This window comes from Rhinoderma darwinii, chromosome 4 (genome assembly GCF_050947455.1).
Source record: "Rhinoderma darwinii isolate aRhiDar2 chromosome 4, aRhiDar2.hap1, whole genome shotgun sequence".
Lineage (NCBI taxonomy): Eukaryota > Metazoa > Chordata > Amphibia > Anura > Rhinodermatidae > Rhinoderma > Rhinoderma darwinii.
The window spans coordinates 275,382,201-275,402,974 of NC_134690.1; the positions used below are offsets into that span (position 1 = coordinate 275,382,201).

General features: G+C 41.7%; 1 protein-coding gene across 1 annotated transcript in view; it reads left to right on the forward strand.

The window, feature by feature from the left end:
• Positions 1-20,774, forward strand: part of NUP133 (nucleoporin 133) — a 107,286-nt gene that overhangs the window by 24,358 nt on the left and 62,154 nt on the right. The window contains exons 3-6 of the mRNA XM_075862516.1: positions 4,564-4,664; positions 6,229-6,327; positions 7,541-7,672; positions 18,762-18,932. Coding sequence (XP_075718631.1) covers positions 4,564-4,664; positions 6,229-6,327; positions 7,541-7,672; positions 18,762-18,932 — 503 coding nt within the window. The remainder of the gene's footprint in view (positions 1-4,563; positions 4,665-6,228; positions 6,328-7,540; positions 7,673-18,761; positions 18,933-20,774) is intronic.

The window sequence follows — 20,774 nt, forward strand, 5'->3', positions numbered from 1 at the left end:
ATGTGAGAAGGGATATGAAGGTGAGTGTGAGAGACAATAGTGGGTGAAGATTGTGAGGAGGTTGAAACATTGTGGGTGGAACTAGAAAGGGAGGTAAACACTGAAACAATTACTTTTGGCGGAATCTATAGACCCCCCAATATAACTGAGTAGATGGAAGGTCAAATATATAAAAAGATGGAGCGGGCTGCACAGGCGGGTACTGTAGTGATAATGGGAGATTTAATTGCCGAGATATTTCTGTTTTCACACAATAAGTATTAATCCTGCGACTCCGTCGAAATCTCTGTAAACATTGAAGACTAATGATTGGCAACTAAAAATGCCCCTCAATTGCTGTGGCTTTTGCACTGTGGACTAAACTTTCCATTGCAAAGTGAAGACAAATGGGATGGGGAAGTCGGCCCTATTGAAAATAATCAATGGAGAAAAATTTTAGAAAAAGTACCCCAACTGTCCTTGGGTGAAGCCTATGATTTTCTCATCTGTATTTACTACATAGTGTATAGAGCCCCCTAATGCTTGTTTAACCCGTTAGTGACCGGCCCATAGTCTTTTTACGTCGGCCACTAACGGGCCTTATTCCGATGCCATAGACTTTTTACGTTGCGGCATCGGAATAAGTAAACAGAGCAGGGAGCTGTCAAATCTCCCTGCTCTCAGCTGCCAGAGGTAGCTGAGGGCTGGGGGTATCCCTGCTCTGCCGTGTGAGATCGATATTAGTATCGATCTCACCCGTTTAACCCCTCCGATGCGGTGCTCAATAGCGAGCACCGCATCTGAGTGGTTTTGGAGAGAAGGAGGGAGCGAGTGTCTGTGTCTCTAATGGCTGCCGGGGGCCTAATAAAGGCCCCCAGGTCTGCCTGGAGTGAATGCCTGCTAGATCATGCCGGAGGCATGACCTAGAAGATGCCTGTCCGTTTTAAACGGACAGGCAGTAATACACTGCAATACAAAAGTATTGCAGTGTATTATAAATGCGATCGCAGAATCGCATATTATAGTCCCCTAGTGGGACTAGTAAAAAAGTAAAAAAAAAGTTTAATAAAGTTAATTTTAAAAAAAATGTGAAAAAAATGAAAAACCCAGCTTTTCCCCTTACAAACTGCTTTACTATTAAATAAACAAAATAAAGTTAAAAAGTTACACATATTTGGTATCGCCGCGTCCATAACGACCCCGACTATAAATCTATTACATTATTGTAAACGCCGTAAAAAATGTAATAAAAAGCTATGGAAAAATTGCTGTTTTCTGTGAATCCTGACTTTAAAAAAATGTGATTAAAAAGTGATCAAAAAGTCGCATCTACTCCAAAATGGTACCAATAAAAACCACAAGTCTTCCCGCAAAAAAAAAGCCCTCATACAACCGCATCGGCGAAAAAATAAAAACGTTACGGCTCTTCAAATATGGAGACACAAATCAAATAATTTTGAAAAAAAAGCGTTTTTACTGTGTAAAAGTAGTAAAACATACAAAAACTATACAAATTTGGTATCGTTGCAATCGTAACAACCCGCTGAATAAAGTTATTGTGTTATTTATATCACACGGTAAACAGCGTAGATTTAAGACGCGAAAAAGAGTGGCGAAATTTCAGGTTTTTTTCTATTTCCCCCCCAAATAAAAGTTAATAAAAGTTAATCAATAAATAATATGTCCCCCAAAATGGTGCTATTAAAAAAATACAACTTGTCCCGCAAAAAACAAGACCTTATACGGCTATGTCGACGCAATAATAAAAAGGTTATAGCTGTTGGAATGCGACGATAGAAAAACTTAAAAAATGGCTTGGTCATTAAGGTTTAAAATAGGCTGGTCATTAAGGGGTTAACATTGGTGTTTAGGAGACTATTTTGTCTGTGACATAAAGCACAAGCAGACCTCATACACATGATGTGGACCTTTTTGGATCTAATGACATTTTGGAGGGGGGTCGTTGATATGCAGACAAAGGGTGAAAGAGTCAGAACCACAGAATATAACATCATTGATCATATCACTGAACTGGAAAAGGTAACGATGGCGCATATGTTGCATGAGTGAGATTAATCACACAACATTGGTGGCATAAAGTGGCACCTACTTTGCCGGAATACAGTATATCAATAAGATTTACCGGTTACTATGGTTAGAAAAAAGCGGTATACTTGAAAAGTGGGAACATTACTAAATGACATGGCTCAGGTGGATTGACTCTCCCATGATATCTTGAGAGATAATGAGATGGACTGGAGCTAATATAGTGTTGAACTGACCAGTTTTATCATACTCTAACCGATCTGTGACCTATGTTTGCGGTGTAGATCTTTGGTGTACATGTCTCTGTTTTGTTTTCATATTTATGGGGTAGAAAATGAAAAAAAGTGATCGCCATTGTTTTTGCGCTTCGTTTTTACGAAATTTACTGTGCAATTAAGACAACATGTTAACTTTATTCTGCGGGTCAATACGATTACTGCGATACCAAATATATATGTGTGTGTTTCTTCTTGGTTTTACTACTTTTACAAGTAAAAACCTAAGCGTAAAAAATAAAATTAGTTTTGTGTCGCCAAATTCTGAGAGCCATAACTTTTTTTTTTTTCCATCGATTTTAAGTGGTATGAGGGCTTATTTTTTGCGGGATAAGCTGTAGTTTTTAATGCTACCATTTTGGGGGACATGTGAGGTTTTGATCACTTTCTATTCCATTTTTGTGGGCGATGAGGTGACCAAAAAATAGAGAATCTGGCGTTTACACTTTTTTTTTTTTTTTTACGGTGTGCACCGTGTGGGTTAAATAATGATATATTTTAATAGTTCAGACTTTTACGGATGCGGCGATGCCAATTATGTTTATTTTGCTCTAGGGGGACATTTTTATATATATAAAAAACAACTTTGTTTTACTCCATTTTTACGGCTTTCATTTTTTATTAGTCCCCCTAGGGAACTTCAACCAGCACTACATACTGCAATACTAATGTATTGCAGTATATCGTCTGTCTGACAAGTTTCTATTAAGCCAGAGGCGGGGCTTGATAGGAGCACAAAGATGGCAGACCTGGGGGCCTTCATTAGGCCCCCAGGCTGCCGTGGCATCCATCGCCACCCCGCGATTGCATTGCGGGGGGCACGATGAGCTGCTAAAGGAGGTCGCACCCCTCTATATACCGATTTAAAATGCTGCGGTCGCTATTGACCGCAGCATTTAACGGGTTAAACAATCGGGATCGCTCTCGAACGCGATCCTGCTCGTTACTGTGAAAGTGTCGGCTGTAACACACAGCCGACACCCGCATTTTATGGACTGAGCTCAGCCCATGAGCCCGCTCCATACTTCCCCCTACCCGTCTATGATGTGTCGGGAAGGGGTTAAGAAGACCACAATATGTCTTATTCCTTACAAATTGAGAACAGACAGCCATTGTACTTGTTTCCTTGGGCTAGGTTCCCAAGTAGCGTAAACGCTGCGGAATTTCCGCAAAGGAATTCTGTGCGGAAATTCCACAGCATTCACAGCAACAGCAAAGTGTATGAAACTTAGAAAAGCTCATGCCCAAGCTGCAGAAAAAAAAAACATGCCCATGCTGTGGAAAAACACGCAGAGTAAACGTTAATAAATTGACCTGCAGTGCGGAATTTAAATCGGCAGCATGTCAATTTATGCGGTGTTTTAGTTGATATTCCATTGCAGGTTATCCCCACTGAATTCAATGGGGATGCAAATCCTGCAACAGAAAGCCAAGTGTTGCGGTGTATTTGCAGCGATTATGCCGCAAAAATCGCAACTACTGAAAGAGAAAAACCCTTACTTACCCAGAAGTCTGTATTTCTTCGTTCAGTCCAGCCTCCTGGGATGACGTTGCATCCCATGTGACCTCTGCAGCCAATCATAGGCTGTAGCAGCAATCACATGGGATGAAACGTCATCCTAGGAGGCCGGTCTGGATGACGTCGGCCGGCCTCCTGGGATGACATGTTATCCCATGTGACCGCTGCTGCAACCAATCATATTTAAATAAAAAATAACAATTGATCTTTATTTGCACATGGCTGCAGCGTCATCCAGGGAGGCCCAACCGGAAAGCACTGGAGGGATGTGTCAACATAACAACGGCCTAGGTAAGTATGAGCGTTTTTTACCGCTGCTTTCCGCAGCGGAAAATCTGTCAGAGAAAACGCACCATGATGTGGTGCGATTTTTCAGACGGAATGTACTGCGGGTTCCAGGTCGGAAAAGCTACGTGATATTTACACAGCGTATCTGACCCGTGGGAACCCAGTCTTATAGACTGTTTTTGAGCAGTTAATTTCCGATTTCTCTATTGGGTTTTGCATTGGGGGGGAGACGATTGACACTGTTTTCTATTTTTATGCCAAAAATTTTCATAAAAATACTTCATTTAAAAAAAAACAACAAAAAACTAAAGCGCAAATTTGTAGGTTCTATATCATTTGCTGATACACCTGTTTGACCAAATATGCTATATTAAAACATACTACAAACCAATAATTGTTTGTTTCTTTTGTCTTTTTCCTGTTTATTTTTATTATTATTATTTTTTTTTTCTGCAGTCGATGACTCTTTAATGGTGAAGATTCATGAACTTGGATGGGCCTGGTTAGTGTACGGTGATCGTATTATAATATGGAAAATTAACCAGTCTTCTGCAAAGGTAAAATCTGACTTATCCACATATATTGCAAGGTCACAATCATATGTATACAGGATTTTATTTTTGTTTTTTCCTGACTGCAGTCAGACAGCTGTAACTTTTTTTTCATTGATGCAGCTTTATAAGGCAACGGTCGGCCGAGGACAGTCACCCGCATTTGCGGGCCATGCTCCCATTATAAAGTATGGGAGCGCGGTCCGCAAAATCAAAAAATAGGACATGTCCTGTTTTTTGTGGAGCCATCCTATGGCCTGAACACCTTCCCATGGGCAATCGAAATTAATGGGTCCGTACTTTGATCCGCAATTACGGTTTGTAATTACGGATCAAAATTAGGACAGTGGAAATGGGGCCTAAAGGAGTGTTTTTTTTCATGTGCAAATAAAGATCAATTCTGTTATTTATATTTTATTTAATGCCAATCACCATAAGGCTTCTTTCACATCTGCGTCAAGGTCCCGTTCTGACATTCCGTCGGAGCTTCCCGTCAGAACGGGACCCTGACAAACAAACAGTACAATAGGTTTCCGTTTGCATCAACATTGGTTTCAATGGTGACGGATCCGGTGCCAATGGTTTCCGTTTGTCTCCGTTCTGCAAGGGTTCTGTCGTTTTGACGGAATGAATAGTGCAGTTGACTTCGGTATTGATTCCGTCAGAACAACGGAACCCTTGCACAACTGAGACAAATGGAAACCATGGGCACCGGATCCGTCACCTTTGAAATCAATGGTGACGCAAACGGTTACCTATGGTTTCAGTCAGGGTCCCGTTCTGACGGAAAGCTCCGAAAGAACGTCCGAACGGGACCCTGACGCAGCTGTGAACGAAGCCTAAGGGTATGTTCACACTCAGTGGATTCCGACGTAATTCGGGCCGTTTACGCCTCGAATTATGCATGAAAAATTTACGATGTTCTGTTCCCATGAGGCGTAAGTTCGCGTCGTTTTTGGAGCCGGTTTTCATTGACTCCATTGAAACGCCATAATCGCCGTGAAAACGCGAGTTGCCACAAAAACGTCTGAAAATCAGGACATGTTTTCGCTTGAAAACCGCTCTGTATTTTCAGTCATTTTTGAGTTTGCGTGTGAACATACCCTTACACGTTCAATTTATTATATGGACTTTTACGATGGCACTAAATATTTGTATTACTTTTAATTAATAAAATTACACATACTGTTACTCGCTGGACGGGAAGGGGTTCATTAGTCGTTTTGTCTAATTTCACCTACGCTTGGTGCATAGTTAGAAAAAAAAAAGTATGTATGTATATGCATGCATGCTATGGAATCTCAATGGTCAGATAATAGCAATGAATGTGTCATACTGAAGCAAGTAATTTTATCAAAGCTGCCCAGCTGTAAGGGCTGTTTTTGTGAATAAGCTGTCTAGAAGCAGCAACCGCTCAGCTATAGTGGGAGATCACAGAACCACCAAATGCTAAATTGCGGGAAGTTTAAATGAAATTTGTTAGTGCCAATTCATGACATAAATACATGCTTGCTATGATTTTTATTTTTTTATGATAAAGCCTTTTTACAATAAAATAATTTCTTAACAGTCGATGTCGTGTAAAGAACTACAGCTCCCACCTAGTGATTTTCCATGGTCTGCAGATCTTGTAGACATATCGACTGCTGGTGATGTAGCCACTTTACAAGTAAGTGAGAATAGATAAATTTTTCTGTTCTGTTTCTTGTCTAAATGATAAATATACTTTGACTCACTCATACTTGTATGTATACAAATAACTTATTTTTATCGAATGTACTATAATCTTACCCTCTTAAATACTATACTATTCCTTAACTCACTAAAACGATGCTATAGAAGCGCTCGTGTGGGCGCTGTGTTTCTTTGATTCCAAGTGGTGTGTGGACTCCATAGACAGTCTGAGCCCTACACCGCTCGCTCGGTTTTCCAATGAAAGCCGCTCAGAAACTAAGCAACACAGCGCTCACCCGAGCATTTCTGCCGCTTTGTTTTATTGATTGTGGGGCTCTCGGTTCTCATTGATCAAAGCTTCTAGCATGTCATTATGACTTGTTAATAGTTTTTTTAAAGTCTAGTTACCCTTTTAAGGTCTTGGTGACAAGTGAAACCTTTTGCCAGTTCCTTGTGCCAGCAGTCACTCAATTACTCTTCTAAGGCAAAGAGATTATTAGTTGATTGCCTGTACAATCTAAAATGACGGCATTTTTGGTAGTCCAATTTAAAGAGGCTATGTCACCAGATTATATGTGCCCTATCCCATATCTAATCTGATAGGTGCTGTAATGTAATAACAGTAGCTTTTATTTTAAAAAACGATCATTTTTTAACAAGTTATGAACAATTTTAGATTTATGCTAATTAGTTTCTTAATGCCCAACTGGGCGTTTTTAAACTTTTTACCAACTGGGCGTTGTAAAGAGAAGTGTATGACGCTGACCAATCAGCGTCATACACTTCTCTTCATTCATGTTTAGCTCGTTTCACTGCACAGCGTGATCTCGCGAGATCACGCTGTGCTGTCACATACTCCCACAGTAACTTTACCAAAGTGTCTTGAGAGTGAATAGACATTGCCTCCAGCCAGGACGCAATGTCTATTCACAATCCCGGCACGACACTTTGGTAAAGTTTCTGTGGGACTTACAGTGCAGCGTGATCTCGCGATCTTTGTCAGTTGTTTCAGAAAAAATGAAAGGACAGACTTTTTGCAATATGTAGCGGTCTACTCCTCAACTGTCAGCATTACAAACATGTTAAATCACTTTTTAGTACTAACATTCATATTAAGATACAACATGTGGCACCTTAATGAATTTTAGAATTGAAATACCACTTTATTATGTGTTCATATTTGTCAACATTTTTAATTTTTTACATAGTCTGTTGCAGTTATGGCAGCTACAAGTGAAGGATCGATCCGTTATTGGCCAAGTCTTACACACGAAGAGATTTACACAGAAATGTATGCTGATCTTGGAGATTCTGTTTGTTGTTTTTTAACTGCTGTAAAGGTAAGAAACCATTAGATTAGAGAATAAATATTCCTGCTAATACTTTACCTTAGGCCTCATGCACACCACCGTAAAAACACCCGTTATTGCGAGTTGTTACAGGAGAATATTGTTCCCATCCAGACACTCTGTTTTATGACCACATAAAATATACCTGGTAAATAGATATAGTATATACTGATATTATTCAGTGGTTTTCACCCTTTGAGGTGGCAGTATGCTCAGAAGCCATTTGATCATTGATTCTTATCTACTGCCTTATTAGCATTACAATGGACCTCAGTACAGGAAGGAGCCATTGTAAACTGGATGTAGAGACAGCTGAGCATACTGGGAATAGATTTACCTATACTGTACAGATGCACATTGGAAGGTGTATGGGTGGTCATAAGGCGGAGTCAATGGAATGGGTGGGTTCAACCCAGGGATAGGAACATATAGGTCATGGGAAGCTCTTGGTGCGGGCTCTTTCCTGCCAGCCCTGGACGCTCAGCACTTAACATCAGGAGCAAGCGAAGTTCTATTATATGTGTGCTTTCTGTGTATGTATATAAGTATAATTATATTACAGCAGACTTTATTTGTGTACATAGAGATATTCTAGGAATCTTATGTGGATTATAGATGAGTAGATATATATATGCTGTTTATGCATGAGTCTCTTATATGTACATGTACTAATGGTCAGGCGCTGTATGTGGCTTTGGTTCTAGTTGTAGTACCAGGAGACCGTATAAGGTTGGTACCTGGATTTATATTATATATACATACACATTACTAGTCACATGTGCAAAGTGTCCAGGGAAGGTAGGAACAGAAGCAGTTGTGTATGGTTGTGTTGTCTATGTAATGTATTGTATCTTGATGTAGTGTATATTGGTTTGTCACGTCTATGTTATGAGTAAAGTATTTTTATATATTTAAGTATCTGCGAAGGTTGTATGTTACTCCTGTGGTGTGTGAAGGACTGGAGTGTGTGCACATTGTGAACAATACAAAGTAAGCGGACTATATAGGAAACAGAGGTAACGGACTAGGAACGGAGAAAAGGGAGATAATACAGATAGTCAAATGCCCTCTTTTACAATGGCGCCCAATGTGGGGCATTTGACTATCTGTATTACGACCCGCAATAACGGGACCATAGACTTCTTCTGTTAGTCACGGGTACCTTCCCGTTTTCTCACATGTTCTATTTTTTCATTTTACGGGCCGTGCTGCTATACTTTATAATGGGAGCACGGCTCGCAAAAGCGGCCGGCTGCCCGTGGCCGGCCGTGCTCGTAATTACGAGCACGGTCGTGTGCATGAGGACTTAGGCCTCATGCACACGACCGTATTTTTGTCCACCCGTAAATACTGGCGTAAATACGGGTCCTTGGTCACACGTATTCGACCCGTATTGCACCAGTATTTACGGACCCGTGCCCGTAAATACAGGTCCGGTGTCACCCGTATTCCACACGTATTTACGGGCAAGTTTTCGCTGCAAAATTGCATTGCACTAATCGGCAGCCCCTTCTCTCTATCAGTGCAGGATAGAGAGAAGGGACAGCCCTTTCCATAATAAAAGTAAAAGAAATTAATGCTTACCCGGCCGTTGTCTTGGTGGCGCGTCCCTCTTGACATCCAGCCCGACCTCCCTGGATGACGCGCAGTCCATGTGACATGTCACATGGGCTGTAACGTCATCCCAGGAGGCCGGACTGGAGGAAGAAGCAGGGAGTTCTGGGTAAGTATGAACGTCTTTTTTTTTTTTTTTTTTTTTTACAGGTTGATTTATATTGTGATCGGAAGTCACTGTCCCTTGTGCTTGAAGAGTTACTGCCGATCGTTTAACTCTTTCAGCACCCTGGACAGTGACTATACACTGACGTCGCCTAGCAACGCTCCCGTAATTACGGGTACACACACGTAGTCATCCGTAATTACGGGAGCCCCATAGACGTCTATGGGCCTGCCCGTGCCGTAATTACGGCCTGAAATAGGACATGTTCTATATTTTTCAACGGCACACGGGGAGGTACCCGTGGCCAATAGAAGTCTATGGGCCCGTGATTACGGGCGTTTTTACGTTCGTGTGCATGGGGCCTTACACTACAAATTGTTTGTCTATATATATTATATATCACATTCTAGAACTTTACATTTTATGATTTCAAATGTTTGGACTCTAAAGCGTTCCCAACCTTTCAGAAAAAGACGTATGTGTGGACATGAGGAATAAGGGTATGTTCACACGCAGAGTCAAAAACGGCTGAAAATTATGGAGCTGTTTTTAAAACGGAAACATTTTTTAGGTGTTTTTTGGTGCTGTTTTTCGATTGACAATGAAAAACCGCTCCAAAACGGCTCAAGAAGTGGCATGCTCCTTTTTATGGGCATCTTTACGGGGCTCCGTTTTTAAAACAGTGGTGTAAAAAAACGCCCTGTCTGAACAAAGCGCTGAATTGATACTACGCCTGAAAACACAGCGTGTGAACATACCCTAAGAATAAAAAAGTGTTTGAAGTAGCTTAGTGCCTGTAAGAGAGGCAGTCTTAGCATAGTGTCTGCAGGAGGTAGACACCCCTCTGGTTCAGCAAGCTATCTTGTTCGTTTTTTTTTTGTTTATTTTTTATGATTTCCTTATATCTGGGAAACAGTGGCACCATTGTCCCACTGCCAATAAGAACAACAGGGACAAAGGCGCAATCTCCTTTGTCACCTACTAGCCAAAGGTCCACCAGTGCCCCGCCTCACCCGTAGCTGGCACATTGAGGGGACATCCCTTCTGGTTTTATACTTTTGGGAGTGAAGATGGCTGGACGAAATGGGTAAGTATGGGATCTCCAACCCCCCGACCTCCCCCCCCCAGATGCAACGTGCAGGCATGTTGTGCCAAGTGCCACATTTCACTACTTCTACTTCACATGCTCACCATCTCCCAGCCCCCATATGTTTTTTACTATAGGCAGGACGACATTTCCTGCCTCTTTCCTGCATCCCGGGGGAAATCTTTGATTACTTCCTGCGATTGGTCCACAGCCACCACATGACAGCTGGCATTCAATCACGGAGTAGCGGATTTTATTCTCCTGCTCTCTGCTCATAAGGTTATCACAGATGAGACGGGTACACATCAACAGGACCACCTGCTAGGCTGCTGCTGGCGCTAGAATTGCACCACACTCTAGAAAGGGTAGGATCTGTTCTTAGGTATCCTTTTTGTCCTTTAGGCCCCTCAACAGGCCCCTAAGCCTGTGTTAATTGCAGCATGGAGTCATATACCTAGCAGAACCTAAGTGAACTTAGGAGGCCATTATACCCTTCTGGGAGGTATTCTCCTCTATGGACTCTCCATCCACATCCTCCTCACATGGCAGGCCCCAAAAAACATCTGCTCACTTACCGGTCATCTTTATCTCCTATCTTATTAGTATCTTGTACCCCACCAGGGGAGCGGTCTGCTGCTTCCTCCCCTCCATAGGAGAAATTTCAGATTCCAACTGAACGAGGAACAATTCTCTTAATGGTTATCTACTGTGGACCGTCTTATGCAAGCCGTCTGGGATAACATACAGATCACTGATGGAGAACGGTCTCCCCCAACAGAGACGGTCCGCTTTAGTCTTCCCAGACTTTAGCTCTTTACTCTCATTCAGAGGAAGATGCCAAGGAATGGAAACGTCCTGACAAGATTACCCAGATGTCACGTTTGCTCTTTCCAAGACGATATCGCCTGCAAATGGGCTTAATCGACAGTGGTGTACCCTCGTGTCACTCTCTTAGCCAGGATTACTTCTAGTCTAGTGACAGATGCCATCTGATTTCGAAATTCCTTAGACCAGGGGTAGGCAACCTTTTTGGTATGGCGTGCCGAAAACAAAAAATCAATGGAGATTTTCTCTCTTCAGTGGATATCAAGGACGCGTACCTGCATGACCCCATCTGCGCTTCCTGCACTTTTCTGTCCTGCCGCCTTTGCTTTTTTAGAGACTTTTTTTTTTTTCTACCCGAATTTACAGTCGCTACATTTAACAGTGTGGTTGTTGAAGCCGCATTGCTGAAGGCACAGGGCTTGTCTGAGCGGGTCATCCACACAATGCTGAAGGCTAGGAAGCCTTCATCGGCCTACATTTGCCTTGACATTTGGAAGACGTACTTGTGGTGGTGGGAGATGAGATGACCAAAAAACAGCGTTCACTGTGCAGGTTAAAGCTATATTGTAAGGGTATGTTCACACGCAGTGGTTTCAGACATAATTCGGGCCGTTTACGCCTCGAATTACGCCTGAAAAATGGCACCATTACGCCTCCAAACATCTGCCTATTGCTTGCAATGGGATTTACGGTGTTCTGTTCCCACGAGGCGTGATTTTATGCGTAGTTTTCAAAATACGGCACGTAAAAAGATGCCGCGACAAAAGAAGTGCATGTCATTTCTTGGGACGTTTTTGGAGCCGTTTTTCATTGATTCCATTGAAAAAACGCTCCAAAAACGGCCGTAAAATACGCAGCGAAAAACGTGAGTTGCTACAAAAACGTCTGACAAACAGGAGCTGCTTTCGCTTGAAAACGGCTCTGTATTTTCAGATGTTTTTGAGTTTGCGTGTGAACATATCCTACGGGTTGAGACCTTTACGTACGTGGCGATCCCAGTTGTGTTTTTAAGGGTTTTTTTTTTTACATTGCTTTTGGGAAAAAGTGTTTGTTTTTTGCTTTTTTTTTTTTTACTTTAAATTATTTTTTTCATATACTAAAAAAAACTTTCTTTAACTGTGTTTAACTTTTTTTTTTTTTAATGTAGTCCCTTTAGGGGACTTGAACCGGCTATCGTTGGATTGCTTGCACAATATACTGCAATACTAGTGTATAGTGTTTCTGGCAGGCTCCTATTAAGCCCTGCTGAAGGAAGGGCTTAATAGGAGTACAAAGATGGCAGACTTAGGGGCCTTCATTGGGCTTAGATGTGGTGGTCGCTAGTGACCACGGCATCCAAGGGGTTAAGCGAGTGAGATCCCACTCTATACACTGAAGTCGACACGCTCGTCTTATGAAGCGGGATCAGCCCGAGAGCCCGCTCCATACTTCCCCCTCCCCAATCTCTGCGGTGTGTGTGTGTATATATAAAGTGAAGGTCAGGAAGGGGTTAAAGGGGTTGTACCAGAATCAAAAATATCACCCGACTGCGAGCATGGGGGATCTGTGCCCTGCCACTCTATTCAAACTCTATGGGGATGATAGAAACAGCGGAGTACAGTTTTAGGCTGTTTCTATCATTCTCATATACATTGAATGGAGCAATGGCTGCATGCTCGACCGCCACTCTATTAAAGCTTTTCACTGCTGGGGGTGTAGTGAGGAGAAATGGGTAGTTCAGCCCCCTGTGATCAAAAAATTATTACCTATCCTCTTTATAGGTGATATTTGGTTCTGGGAATACCCCTGTAATATTATTTTCTATATTGCACCAATATATTCCACAGCACTTTAACCCCTTAACCCCTTAAGGACACGGCCAATTTTAGCCTTGAGGACAGAGCAATTTTTTTTACATTTCCCTCTTTGCATCCCGACGCTCATAACGCTTTTATTTTTTGTACGACATAGTTGTATGAGACTTTGTTTTTTGCGGGACGAGTTGTACTTTATGTGCGTACCATTTTTTGGTACAAATACATTATCGTTTAATTTCTATAAATTTTTAATTAGATTAAAATGCAGAAAAAAAGCAGTTGCGCAGCAGTTTTAATATATTTTTTTTTACACCATACACCGATCATCATAAATAATGGTATACATTTGTTGTACACGTTGTTACGGTCGTGGCGATACCAAATATGTCCATATTATTTCATGTTTTGGGACTTATATTTTAAAAAGTTTATTTATTATAAAAAATGTGTATTTCTGTGTATTTTATTTACTTTTTATTTATTTATTTACCATTATTTTTTTTTTACATTCATTTAACTTTTTTTGTTAATCCCATAAAGGGATTTATCATTTAGATTTTTATTTTGTAACTGTAATGTACTGGCATAGATCTATATGCCAGTACATTAGCCTGTTACTGATCGTACACAGGCAGTTGTTAGGGCATACCTCAGTATGCCCTAACAACAGGAAATATGTTCAGACAGCCCTGGGGTCCTTCACTGGACCCTGGGCTGTCTGGCCATACGAGTTGTTGGCTTTGATCGCGTCACAGTTATTTTCTGTGACGCGATCAATGTGCAGTCCCCTCTCTTTGAACGCCGCGATCAGCTGTCATCGCGGCGTTCAAAGGGTTAACAGCGGAGAGAAGATGTTTCTCTCCTCTCCGCTGTCAGAGCGGGGCCGTGGCTGTGTATTACAGCCGTTGCCCCGCTCTCGATCGCACACACAGAGACGGCAGGGACGGCTGTCACACAGGACGAGTATGCTCGTCCTAATGCGCGAAGTGCTCGCCGCTCAGGACGAGCATACTCGTCCTGTGTCGGCAACCAGTTAATACCGAAGGTGTTTTAAACCTTCGTGACAAGAGCAATATTCGCAGTTTTGCTATTCACAGATGTAACGCAGTATAACTCTGTATGTGTTTTATGTATCGATGTGAATTTTGCACTGTTTTCTTGGGACATGTCGGGCTTCCTTTTTGTGGTATATATGTATAGGTAAAAAAAATTTAACTTTTTTTTTTATAGCCGTGGAAAGACAGAAAAAAAAGACATTTAGATTTTTCATCATTTAAAATGTAACGGTTTGAAAATAAAAGTAATTGTATCATACAAATGTATTGAAATATATTTTTTCATTTATCCTGATTATAAGGACACCTGACTTGGAGGGGTAGTTTATTTTTTTTGACCAGAAATATAGTATAAAACAAGTGCCCCTTCTTTCAATTGCGCACTAAAATGTCTTACCGTATATATCGGCGTACAAGACGACTTTCTACACCCTTAAAAAAATGTCAAAAGTGTGGGGTCGTTTTATATGCCGGATATTGTCGGATATTAGGGATGCACGTTGCAGCCGCACAGCTCAGTATAGTACACATGACTATGAGAGCGGGGCTGCGGCTGTGTAATTCAGCCACAGCCCCGCTCCTGAGTCCTGACATATGCGCGCGGGGTCAGCATCATGTGATGCGGCCGGCGCTGCACTAATGATCTGCGGCACTGAAGACAGAACATGGCGGGCGCGCTACAAAGCACCCCCATGTTGTCTTCAGTGCCTGAACTGCCGCTCATTAGTGCAGCGCCGGCCGCATCTCCTCATGCTGACCGCGCGCGCACTTCCTGTCAGGAGCGGGGCAATGGCTGTATTACACAGCCGCAGCCCCGCTCTATAACGCCGGAGATCAGAGAACCTCTCATCTCCGCCGTTATTCCCGTGAATGCTGCGATCACAGCTGACTGCAGCATTCAGGGGAAAGTGAGAAGGGGGGATGCCCCTGGATCGCGTCACAGGGAATTCCTGTGACGCGATCGAGGGCCATACCATATATGGGCAGACAGCCCAGGGTCTATTGACGGACCCCAGGGCTGTCTGACCATATCTCTTGTTGTTAGGATATACCCAAGTATGTCCTAACAACTGCCTGTGTGCTATCCGTCCACAGGCTAATGTACTGGCACATATCTGATATATGTCAGTACATTAAAGTTTAAAAATAAAGTAAAAACAAAGTATGGTTACATTTTAAAAAAAATACACCTTCACCTTTTTTACAATAAACATTAAAATAAGTCTCAATACATAAAATACACACATTCAGTAATGGCGCGGACAACAATGTTTTTGCATCATTTATGATGTGTACGCTGTAAAAAAATGAAATAAACACGGCTTTCATTCACTTATTAATGTGAGGCGCGAGGTGCGATGAATTTACCCTCCATGTTCCTCACATTAATAGTAATTAACCCCATCATGTACCTCGCCTATCTGCGCATGCGCGAGTTCAAAGAGACAGAGTCCTGGGTCCTGCCGCCGATGGCCATAGTGAAGCGCTCCTGCACGAAATGGTGAGTATATCTTAAATTCTATATTTTAAGGGTAAAAGTTGGGGGTCGTCTTATACGCCCAGTCGTCTTATACGCCGACATATACGGTAATTTAGTTTTTTACACCATGGTATTAATGTATGGGTAAAGTCCAATAAATAATGGTAAAAAAACATTGTGTTCTACAGACTAGACACTCTAAAGTCTATTTCTAGCAGTTCAATTTCTGTTTTAACCCTTCACACTTTTTACAGAATTGTACTTTTTTTTTTTGTAATTTTTTTTTATTTTACAAAAGTGGCACTTTTCTTAAGCCATTTCGAAACACCATATGACATACTGGTAAAAGTGACACCTTTCCACATTCTGCTATTTCTCCCATGTACGGCGATACCAAATATGTGTGTCTAATCTATTATACGGACCCGTTATAGGGCATATCATAGGAGTCCATTTTGGCTTTTGGAGGCCTTTTTACGCCAGAGCTGATTTTAGGGAACCACGCTGTATTTGCTGTGGTACTGCAGGTCATTTTGAAAGTATAAATGTCCTGCTAATATTCATCTAGGGGTATAGTGAGTATTTTTAATGGGTGGAAAGAAATAAAAAATAGGTTTTTCCAGAAAATACAGTATTGCTGCATTTTTACAGTGAAACATTATCCAATAAGCAACCCCCCCCCCTTTTGGTTCTCCCTACAAAAACCGTGTGAAAGTAAATGAGTTAATAATGTGGGTAATATCATGGTCTTTGCCTTCATAGATTCTAAAGGCAGATGTATAGCCTGTACCGCTCTCACAGAGCTTGTAGATTTTTAACCCCATATTTTGCTCTCTTTGAGGGGATGTACTGGCGGAATGAGAGCCTGCCTTTGTAACTCATCAGCGATTCATCCACCGCTAGTTTTTTTTCGGGATTGTACACCGGCATAAATGACTCCTCTAACATTTTTATCAGGGGCCTTATTTTATACAGGCGGTCACAGCCTGGATCACTACGGCGGGGGGGGGGCTGGTGATTGTCGTTAAAATGAAGGAAGCGCATTAGCACTTCATATCGGCTTCTGGTCATAACGGCTGGAAAAACAGGTGTGGCATGTGTAGGGCTTGTTGCCCAATATGACTGGATTGAGGGCTTTTTCACTAACCCCATGTTGAGGATGAGCCCCAAATTTATTTTTACGTTCGCCAGTATTTGTGGGGTGCCACTGCTTTGCATAGGAGGACGTTGGCTTTTCAGCAAAGAATTGGCGAGAATACAGATTGGTTTGGTTGACAACCAGCTCCAATAGTTCATCTGTAATGAATGTTTTAAAAAAAAATCGAGGGCTGTAAAATTTTCCACATTAATATTTAGCCCTGGTGTGGCAATAAATTCTGGGATATTAGGGGAAAATTACTCTGTGGGTACCCACTCAATATATTCTGGGGGATTAGAGTGGGCTGATGTCGAACAAACACGTAGACTATAAAACTTTTTTAAAAAAATTTTTTGCACAAATAAAATACAGACGTCACACACGTACGCTACAGAAAAACCCTAGGCTAAACTCGAGGCTAACCCTGGACTAAACCTAGGCTAACTCTAGAATAGAACCTAGAATAACTCTAAGGGCACATTCACACGTGGCGGAATTGCTGTGGAATTCCGCTGCGGACAGTCAGCAGTGGAATTCTCCAGCAGCCGTTTTTTACATTTGTTTCTATACATTTTTAGGAAAGTTAGTTCAGACGTTGCGGGAAACTCTGCTGCGGACGATAGGCTGCGGTGCGGAATTTTCAGTCCACAGCATGCACTGTCTGTTACGGAGAATAAGCAGAATTTCACTGCGGATTTCAGCCTTTGCAATGCAAAAACTGAAATATGTGGAAAGTCCGCTGTGTTTTCTGCAACTAAGAATTACCTGTCAAATTTGCAAATGTTGGTGCAGATTCGTTGCGTAATTGCCCCAACATTTGCAGCGGAAAAACTCCGCCAGATGTGAACGTGCCTTAAGGATAACCCTAGCCTAGGTATACAATTAAAGTTTATATAAAGTTAATATATTAGATTTTTTGTAATTTAGTGTCTTTGGTGTCACAGTAAAATTCTCTCTCCGTCTCTTCTCATACAGAGTAACAAGTGTGAGGAGAGACAGAGAGACAGGTAGGAGAAACACTTTGTTTTTCATTTTGTAATCACTGTGAATGGTTCTCACAGTGATCACATGAACGGAGACCACTGTTATTGGTCTCCGATCATCACTCTGAAGCCAAGGCTGTTGCGAACAGCCTTGGCTTCAGAAGCAGATTACCCGATGACCGGAAAAACCGCTCCGATGCGGCCCCCTCCCTCCCAAACCACTCAGATGCGGCCAGCACTTGCTATTGAGTGCCACATCTGAGGGGTTAAATATGATAGACCAGTGTTAGTGGTCTCCGATCTTTGCCCTGAAGCCTGAGGCTGTTACCAGCCGGCCGGTTTTCAGCAGCACCCCGCACGATGCGGGGAAAGTTCTTCTGACGTGCCGACGTGAAAAGCTGACACTTCAGAAGAACTACCCTGAACGGCCAACGTAAAAACACTATACGCCGGTCGTTAAGGGGTTAAAGTTCAGCAGCTTGGCAAAAACAGAGATTAAACAATTCTATGCCAAACCGTTACATCATATGTAGATGAAAAAAAAACCTCCTATAGCCAAACAAAGTCCTGCAGTATTGCACTAGTTGGGAAAAAAAAGCCTTAGGGAATCCACCTCCTATTTTCCTCTCCTTCGCAGCCAGGACTGGAAATGCTGGCGATCTGTCTTGGCAAATATTAGTTCTATAATTCATCTCCGCAGGCCTGTCTGCATTCTGATAACTAAACTCTGAAAACTAATTCTAATAATATAATTCCTGTATTAAGGAAGTGCTGTGCATGCAATTCCAATGTGGAAACAATGAGCCACCTTTCTTTTACATAGGGAACAAGTAAATTTGGATTAAAAAAATTTCAAAAGTCAGAAAAAAGAATATTATGAGGCATAACGCCCAGCCGTAAACTGACTTGTAGAAGCCGAACCATAACGAAGTTAAAAAACAAACTGAATAAAACTTTCAGAAAAGTTTAACGCTGCTTTTGCATGTTTCTTCATAGGCTGGCAGTTTTATATTGTCGTCTTCAAAGAACCAACACATTAGATTGATCCCAGAAGCCTCTGGAAAGATCTACCAACGTTTCTTGCAGCACGGACAAGGCATGCTCTCAGGAATTGGCCGTAGAGTTTCCACTCTCTTTGGTATTTTATCGCCTTCGGTAGAATCCTCGGTAAGTTTTGGATACATGTTTTACAGCTTTGTCTGTCTTTTACATTATTATACTGTGATAAGACATGAATAGTGTGTGTCTTAGGCCAAGTTCTTACATGGTCCTCTTTCACAGCAGAAGCCAGATGTTACACGGTCGTGAATGAGATTTTATCAAATTAGCTTAAAAGGCCTTCTGTCTTATAACAGGGTATTTTCAGAAGCCGACCGCTACTCCGCTTGTGATTCTGCGAAGTGCAAGCGTTATCAACTTGCCACCTGAATCCTAATAGATTGCGTGTTTATCACACACAAATTGTCAGGATCTAATGACAAAAATGTATTTTTCATGGACTTCTTTAGTTTGCAGATTGCTTAAAGAGGCTCTGTCACCAGATTATAAGTGCCCTATCTCCTACATAATGTGGTCGGCTCTGTAATGTAGATAACAGCAGTGGTTTTTATTTTGAAAAACGATCATTTTTGAGCAAGTTATGAACAATTTTAGATTTATGGTAATTAGTTTCTTAATAGACAACTGGGCGAGGTGAAACAAGCTGGGCTGGAACAATGAGAAGTGTATGATGCTGATTGGTCACTGATTTGGTCAGCCTCATACACTTCTCTTCACAACACCCAGTTGGTAAAAAGTAAAAACACGTCCATATTAAGAAACTAATTAGCATAAATCTAAAATTGTTCAGAACTTTGTCAAAAATGTTCAAAATAAAAACCACTCTAAATTACAGCGCCGATCACATTATGTAGGAGATAGGGCACATATCATCTGGTGACAGAGCCTCTTAACGCCGAAGGACGGATATATTCATCCTCTGCAAATGCTAGTTTGCGCAGGAGGACAGATATATCCGTCCTCTGATCGCGTGGGCACTGCCTGTGTACACACGCGATCCGCAGCAGGAGCACGGCTGTTATACACAGCCTGGCTCCTGCTGCAACTGCCGGAATCGAAGCGCGCTCGATTCCGGCAGTTTAACCCATTAAATGTCGCTGTCAATAGCGACAGCGGCATCTAATGTGTTTGACAGAGGGTGGGAACTCCCTCTGTCACCCCATCGGCACCCCAGCAAAGAAATCGTGTGGCGCCGTCGAGTTTCCATGGCAGCCGGGGGCCTAACAAAGGCCCCCAGGTCTTCCTTCAGCAAATGCCTGTTAGGCCAGATCGCATAGTGAAGTCCCCTGGTGGGACTAAAAAAAATGTAAAGCAGTTAAATAAAGTTTCAAAAAAAAAATAATAATTTACAGTCAAAAAGTGGTTTTATTTAGTAAAGGTGTCAAAACAAATAACACATACACATATATGGTATCCCCGCGATCGTAACAACTTGAACAATAAAATTAACACATTAATTAAACCGCCGGATGAACGGTGTACAAAAAACCCGCAAAAAAACAATGGCAAAATCCTCTCTCTCCCATTCCCCCCATAAAAAATAATAAAAGTTAATCTAGAAGTCCTATTTTCCCCTAAAATAGTACTAATGAAAACTACACCTTGGCCCGCAAAAATCAAGCCCACATACGGCCACATTGACTAAAAAATAAAAAAGTTACGGCTCTTGGAACGCGGCGATGCAAAAACAAGTAATTTTTTTCTAAAAGGGTTTTTTTTTGTGCAAACGTAGGAAAATATATAAAAGCCTTACATATTTGGTATCCCCGTAATCGTGCCGACCCATAGAATAAAGTGAACATGTTATTTACGCTGCATAGTAAACGGCGTAAATTTATAACGTGAAAATCAATGCTGGAATAGCTGCTTATTTTCAATGCTCTCCTAAAATAAAGTTAATAAAAGTTAATCGATATATTATAAGCATCTAAAAATGGTACAATTACAAAA